This window comes from Folsomia candida, unplaced genomic scaffold (assembly GCF_002217175.1).
Source record: "Folsomia candida strain VU population unplaced genomic scaffold, ASM221717v1 Fcan01_Sc024, whole genome shotgun sequence".
NCBI classification, from domain to species: Eukaryota; Metazoa; Arthropoda; class Collembola; order Entomobryomorpha; family Isotomidae; genus Folsomia; species Folsomia candida.
The window spans coordinates 524,555-532,449 of record NW_019091216.1 but is presented as its reverse complement, the minus strand read 5'-3'; the positions used below and the strand labels follow the sequence as shown (position 1 = coordinate 532,449).

Sequence of the window (7,895 nt, the reverse complement as noted above, 5' to 3'; positions counted from 1 at the left end):
CAAACGTAGCAAATCACGTGTACTTGCCGTGTCGTCATTTGGTTAGTTGTTTAAAATGTGCAACTACACAAGATAATTGTCCAATTTGTCGTGAAAAAATAATTTGGTTTCTTAAAATAATCTTATAAGAAATTTATAAATAGACAAAAGGTACAAAAACCTTTGTATTGTTAACAAGAGGTCAATGGCCTTCATTGTTTAGAAAGTCCTTATTGTTAAAATTAGAAACCTTTGTATTGTTAAAATTGGAAATCTATAAATAAACATAGTCCAAATCGTCAAACGTTTTTGTGCGAGTATAAAAGTAGCCGCAGAGCTCAAATTTTTGTCAATCGTGTACCGGCATCATCATGGAGAACATCAAAGGACAAATTTTACCCTGCAATACAGGTGTGCTCGAGTCTTTTGTAAAGAGTAATGCTTTCAAAGATTCGCCCTTTGGACCTGTTCACTTTCTTGTGGATCGTGTTGTTATACGGAACAATCTTGGACAAATTGAAATTGAAAAAGAGAAAGTTTTACACTTGGCCCTGAATTTACTGGCAATTGCTCGTGATACACCAACACTTCAAGACCATCTCGGTTATTTTGTGAGTGAGTGTCAAAGCTTGGTTGAAGATCACAACAATTTCAAAATCAAAAAAGGTGTTTATGCCAACAAACCGGATTTACCTCAACAATATTGCCCGAAATCGTTTTTGTTTTCAAAGTGGGGTGAAGTTTCAAAATACCAGCAAAACGTTTCTCCACCAATTTCAAAAGAGGAGAAAAAAATCAAACACAAGTTCATTGCTGCTCGACTGCTCGTCATTGGCGATATTGCCGGCTATCGAGAACACAGGGGCTGCCCTTCAACTATCTGTACCGAAGACGTTGCTGGGCGGGTTTGTGACGTTTGCTACCATATGCCAGAGGCTCACTCAGCGTGGGAGGAGCCAGCTCATATGCCAGAGGCATAACCTATCTCTGATATATATGCCGAAGGCATAACATATGCGAAGCATAGCCTATCTACGATATATATATATGCCAGAGGCATAGGCGTGTCTACCCCTCCCCCTTTTCGTTGATCATTTGTGTCAGGATGGCGAGTTCAACATTGTTTGACTGCGACGAAGCACTAAATCTATTTGACGACTTAATTCAACAACCAAGTGACGAGCCAAATAGTAAAAAACGAAAATATTCACCTCGGAAAGGCTCATACTCTATGAAGACCGAAGTTATTCAAGGAAGTACGTTCATCACAATCAGTCAAGTATTTGGTGATGCAGAAAACAAGATTCATATTCAACCGTCAAGCGTACCTCTTCTTTTGAAAAATTTGATGGATTTTTCGGTCATTGCCTACCGTAAATCTCTATTGGGCCAGGTCGGACATGATGGAGTCGTCCCCAATGAAAAAAGTTCGAATAGGACCCGCAATCCTGTTCTACATTGAAGACGAGTATGAAATTGAGCAACAGCGCAAACAATTCAAAAAAATCTTGACAAATCGTTTTACAAGATTTTGTGCTTGGTGTAGAAAAATGTTTAAAAGACGTTAAAATTACAAATTTACAATTTATTTATTCAAATTTTTATAAACTGTACAGTTTTCTGGAAATAAACTAGATCGTATCCTTAACTTGTCATCCTGTGTTTGGCTCAAGTCTATTACTAAATATCCATACGGCAGTTTCATAACATCAGTTAGCGCATATTGTAAAATTGGGTGATTTCGTCCGCCATTCATTTGCCGACCTAATTTGCTAACAAAAGTTGTATCTCGTGGATTTTTTAGAGCAACAATATATTTTAAATTCAAAGTAATACTTCTAGTTTTTCCCTTTTCAAAAAAGTTTTGAGTTAAGAAAATTATTGAGACATTATTGTGATGGGAATAAACACTAAAGGCTTTCACCATTTCATCTGAACGAGAAATTTCAGTCATTAAGTCATCTAAAACTAAAATTAGCGCCTCTCCATCATCATTAATCACATTGGGCAGTCCTTTTTCAAATTCAATATGTGGTATATCCCCTCGAATCTGCTCAAATAACTTGGGCTGATACTCCTGATAACAGTACTTCACATTATTTACTGGCGGATCCAACAGCTCCATGCGGCGAGAAATCAGCTTTGCAGTCAAGGTACTTTTTCCTGATTGAGTTCCCCCAACGATCGCCATTGTAAAAGGAGTTTTTAGCGTAATGTCAATGTCCCCCTCCATCATACATACAAGGGAATATCTTTATGTCCGTGTGCTAACGTAGTCAAATGATCAATGACACAACGTTTCGTATCAAAGCCATTTAGACCCTTCTTTATAGCTGCACTCGTTCGAAGCACATGTTTCCGGCTTAGAATTGATTTAATCACCACACTGGTTTGAATATTTTCGTCCAATACTTTCCAATATTGGTCAAACGTGATTTGATTGGCGATTGCGGCTTTCTTGATCCCCTTGGCCACTTTTTTGGTATATATGGTCATCTTTCCGTCTTCAATTGAAAGTGCTTGAGCTCCGTACATTTTTGGTTTTGATGCCGCAAATCGAAAGATTACACTTTTGGGCATTTCATCCTTCATCTTGCCGAGGCGCTTCTTGTTTTCTTGATTATTTAAGTGAGAATGCATTCCAGCATAGTCGCTCAAATCAAAACGTTCCTTGTTCTCCACCATGTCTTGGTAAAAATCCTGAGTTTCCACGTGGTAGACTAAGGAATCCGTGTCACCGTAGAGAACTCTGGCCTTGTCGCCGTACTTTTCCTTCATGTAATCATAGTGGAACTCATACATGAAACACTTTGAAATTTCTAGAATAGAGATTCCAACAGCAACTGGTTTATCCAACAGCACTTGAGTCACTTTCTTCACACCCAGATGCACTTTATCGTTAATGCTAATTATTCGCTGATAAGTGGGTTTGTTGACAATCTTCCTGAGCTGCCTTTCTGTGGTGACGAGGGAAATTGACGTTCGTTTTCTTTTCTGTTCTATTGTTTTTCCGAATGAAGAATTGTTAAGCTAAAAGGGCAAAAAGAATGTATAAGTATGACAGTCAACATAGTTAAGATGCGCAGTAGTAATAGGTTACTTACCAACTTGAAAAAGTCTTTTTCAAAGTCTGTGATTGCCTTCTTCCTCATTTCCGTGTTGGACAAAATAAACGGTTTCATCCAAGCCCTCTGCGTAAACTTGACCGCACGATGAACTTGCGTAATGACAAGTCCAAACTTGATGTACATCTTCAAGTTACGATAGTGTGTCACATAGTGCTGTTTGGGCAGCAGGTCAGCTACAAGTTTTGCGTTCTTGAACATAGATTCAGGTACTTGGAAATCTTGCATCTGCTGATGCTGATGTGGGGCCAGTTCGTCCTTATTCACACATCTCTTGGTTGGGGCTGGCGGGTAGTCGTTTAGCTTGTTATGAATCTCTGGCGGTATCTCAAGATTCACTTCGAAGAAGTAACCAGTCTCTGCATCGTCTTGCAGAGAATTTACGAAGGCGTTTGGATTGGCCCGTACTCTGCTCAGCTCATATTCAGTTAACCACTTGTAGTCTTTTTCAGGAAGAGCAGAACACATTGCTGATCCGTAAAGGTTATTAATATCGAGGAACGAAATGTAACTGTCGGTCTTTGTCTCATCGTACTTCTCTCCCATATACTTGTTATTCGCCTGGGCTGCGCGAATTCCACCAACGCCACACACACCACCTCGAAGTGCTGTTTCGAACCAACAATGCATTGTAACATCGACATAGTCCAGCTTGGCTTTCCCCATCTTGCAGCATGCGTCATACGCGATCATTGGCAGACTAAAATAGTTAGCCAAGTCCAAGTTGTAAGAGTCCCAGAGAATTTCTCTGCTCCTCTCCATACAATCAGCTAGCAACGTCACGTCCAGAAGTACGTACAAATTATGCCAATCACCAAGATTTTGCACGTCGAAACTCTCACAGACTTGTTTAGCATGATCATATACTTTCTGATCAAGTGGCTGGTCATTCAGATCGTTGTAAAACTCCTTGATTGGCGGAAGTTGGTTCTCTTCAAAATTCGCAGGCGATTGCATATGTGTATATGGATAGGCACCTTTCTGTAGCATCAAGTCTACATTGATTTGTCGCCCCAACTCTTGAATTTCTTGATCAGTTCCATCTCGATTGTACAGTTTCAATATATTTTCTGCTTTGCAGAAAATCTCCTTGGTAAGTTTGAAATCATCCGTGTTGTTCTTCTTTAAAGTGTTTGTAAGATTTTCTAACGAGGAACTCAAGAATGAAAACGAGTCACAAAATCTAATTTGTTTATTCACTGTAAACGACATAAACTTTTCTGAAGAACACGGTATTATTGTCGCCTCCATCGTCTCGTCGAATGCTTGCACAAGGAAGTGGGAATCGTAAGACTTGAGATTGTGAATGAAACATGGAGATATCGTGCTGATTGATGCCTCCAAGTTGCACCGATTGTGAGCAAGGGCAACGAACTTTCCCGAACAGTGATCATGGTGGCATACAGCCATGTTTGGTCTGTCTTTAAACTCCTTGGACATTTCTTCTTGGCTTAGTTTCTTAAACTTTTCTCCACAAAAGTAACATGGATCAAGTTTAGTTGGGTCTTCACGGATTTGTTTCGTAAGACTATCTCTCAGTTGAGGATTGATAATCATGGATTTAGAACTTTGTTGCTGAAGTAGTTGTATGACGTCTCGTCGTAACTTGTGGTCTTGTAGTATTTCATCAAAAAATCTCTTGGCAACATTTTCTTCTTCGTCATCCGTACGGTAGACACTCCACTTAACTGCCTTTCCTTGCCAATCAACACACACCCAAGCGTAGCCGCACGGAATATGATTTGATTCTTCCACTTCTAGTCCGTTAGCGTTCCGTTTTCTTGTCTTTGGTTTGACAAAGGCCTCGAAATCTCCGTAATAGCGATAGGGAGTGCGCACCATACGATGATACTGGTTGAAAAAGTAGTAGGGTTCTTCGGGCACGTCGGTTTTCTAAAGTTTCATTTGATAACAGAATTCGCGATGGTCCATGGCAGACTCGAGTGTAGTGAAGCTATTTAGACAATTACGGCAAGGATGTTTATAATGAGTACCAGTCCTTAGAAACGATGATAATTTTCTGATTAGGTTGAAATGCGAATTGTTTCCATCTTCGGTTTCCTCAATCACAAGCAGTAAGTCAATTTCGATTAAGTTGGATTTCCTCACGGATTCGTTACTCTTCTGGATTCTGTCTTTGAGTTCAAATTCCGCTATTCTCTGAGACATGTACAGTGGAAATGTAGAATTTCTGATGGCGCGGTGCACTGACTTTTGTTGAAGCCTAGTCAAGGCACAAAGTGGCTTATCGCGATATTTGAAATATTCTGATCTAGCTGCATCGGATCCGAAGACACTTAGAGCAATCCCAGGGTTTTGTTCTTCAAATTTAGGAAATTGGCTTAACGTCATTGGAAAGACAAGACCATCAAAGTTTAGTTTTTTCTCCTTTAATACTTTTTTGTATTCTTCGACTTTTTCATCGTATCTACAACTGTGGGCACCCCATTTCTTCTTGAATCCACACACTTCCTCATGTGCTGAACACGAATACATAAAGCACCTAAAGTCATCTTGTCCATTTACACGATTGTTAATATTAAGCAGTACACTTTTGTCTTTATATTGTAGCAAATTATTGTTGGGTATATAGGCTCCTGCTCTGAATGGCGCAAATGGAGAAATACTGAATTGAAGTTTGGAAATAAAATCTAAAATCCACCCACTTCCCTTGTGAATAAAATCGTTACAACTTTCAATCAACTTGAAGGCGATGCTGTTAATGATTTCAGGAATATAATGGCTCTGGAGGATAGTATGTGGATAACCATGAAAAACTGGATCCGGTTTTTCTTAGTGAGGCAAATACCTGACAACGAAAAAAATTTGCTAAGTATGCATTTACCCCACCCAAAAAAAGTGACATAAGTCGATTTCTCGGCCATTTCTTAACCGATTTTGATGAAATTTTGCACAGATCATTGTTACGTAATTTAGAATGTGTTAGTCGACTTGGCGAATTTTTGATTTTTACCCAAGTTATGTGCCAAAATGTGCGAAAATTTTCCCCTGAAAACATATTTATTTTTATGATTCATAAGTGGTGTATCTCAGCATGCTCGCTTATTGAAAATATTTTAGTCAAAGTCATTCCGGATATTTTAGGCGCAAAATGACCTAAATCGGTTGAGAAATATCGGCGTTATTCAAGTTTGAAAATCAAAAATTTAATAAAAATATTCAGGGTGCCGATAATAACGGCGGTTGTGCAGTAAAAATAATGTCTTTGACAACCAATTACAAGTTTTAAATAAACAAGGCCCCAAAAAATGGGAAATCTTAGTGAGTCAGCGCAATCACAGTTAATAAATAAAATTAGATTGAATAACTTTTGCATCACCGCTCTCGGGATAATTTTTACTGGGTCCACTGTAAATTTAGTTTTGCATACGCATGAACTCTTGCATTAATTGAGATTACAAGATGACGTTTTTACTATTGAACGAGAAGTTGGCTAAATTAATCGATATGAAATATAATTGTGAACTGCGAATTTTAAATTTAGAAAGAGTTGAAAGTCTACAATTATAAATAAATATAAATATATAAATTTGGATATCCTAATAATTCCTATTCTGATGAAATCTCCAGACCCTTTGCAGGGGGGGGGGCAATTATTCTAAATGATTAATTAATGCTTCCAGGAAAAATGATACCGAGAGTGGTGATGAAAAAATTATTCAATCTAATTTTATTTATTAACTGTGATTGCGCTGACTCACTAAGATTTCCCATTTCTTGGGGCCTTGTTTATGTATGTTTCATTAGATCACTTCGTTGCTGCTCAATCTCCTCAAAATCTACTACATCTGCTGCTAAATATGGTCGGTGAAAGTGGGCGTGCATCTCGGTAGCTATCTTCACACACTTGTGTTCATCTAACTCTGCCTGCACGATGGATCCTAGTTCACGAACGATTAGCCTAAACACATTGGCTACGTCGGTGTAAGTGTGGCTGGCAGTGTCCAAGGTATAAACTCGTACGGTATTTAATATAGTGTTAGAAAGGCGAAGTCGGTTGTCCAGACCTTCACCTTCCTGGGTAAAGTAGAGCGGTTCGGCTGCCGTTGATCCATGATGTTGTTGGTAATGTGCATCCAATGCTCCTTTGTAGGTGAAGACTTCCCCGTATACTTTGCACGTACCCGTCCTGTAATCCAGTCTGGGTTGTTTTTGAGCGAGCGATGGTGAAGGGGCGATAGGCGGCGGCGAATCTTCAAAGTCAGCCAATATAATGGTACATTTACTGGGGCAATGTGATTCAGAACAGAACGTGCACTTTTCACTGTGATGGTGGTTACAGTTACTACATAATTTAAAAATATCGGGATATGGGGCAGGAAGAGAATTTTCAAAGTCGTCCAGTATATAGTTACAAACACTAGGGCAGTGCTTTTCTGAACAAAACGTACAGTTTTCAGTATGTTGTTGATTGCAAGATGTGCAAAGTTGGACGGTGCATACATTTGCACAATGAAGTGCGGCACAAGTTTCACAGTGAATAATGTGAAACCCGCCACAAGCATCCAAAAACTCTCCCAGGAATCCATGTTGCTGCAATAAAGTCTGAAGCTTGACTGACCCCTTTCTTGCTTGGTGTCGAGGTGCTTGGAATTTCTAGCGAATTCAGTTGCTCCAAAATTCTAAGAATTCAGCCGAGTACGTTTCCCCTAAATTCTTGGAAAAGGGTCGGAGTAGAAATAAAGTGCACAATTCTTGGAAAATGGTTGGGGTAGAAATAAAGTGCACAATTCTTTGAAAATGGTTGGGGTAGAAATAAAGTGCACAATT

The 7,895-nt window shown here is 39.2% G+C and overlaps 1 protein-coding gene across 1 annotated transcript; it reads right to left on the bottom strand.

The window, feature by feature from the left end:
* Positions 1-2,211: 2,211 nt before the first annotated feature.
* On the bottom strand, positions 2,212-7,654 carry LOC110859040. Its single transcript, XM_022107903.1, has 5 exons — positions 7,639-7,654; positions 6,878-7,318; positions 5,214-5,584; positions 3,084-4,997; positions 2,212-3,009 (listed from the first exon to the last, which is right to left on the bottom strand). Exons 1-5 carry the CDS (start codon positions 7,652-7,654, stop codon positions 2,212-2,214), a joined length of 3,540 nt encoding a protein of 1,179 aa, XP_021963595.1.
* Between the last annotated feature and the right edge of the window lie 241 nt (positions 7,655-7,895).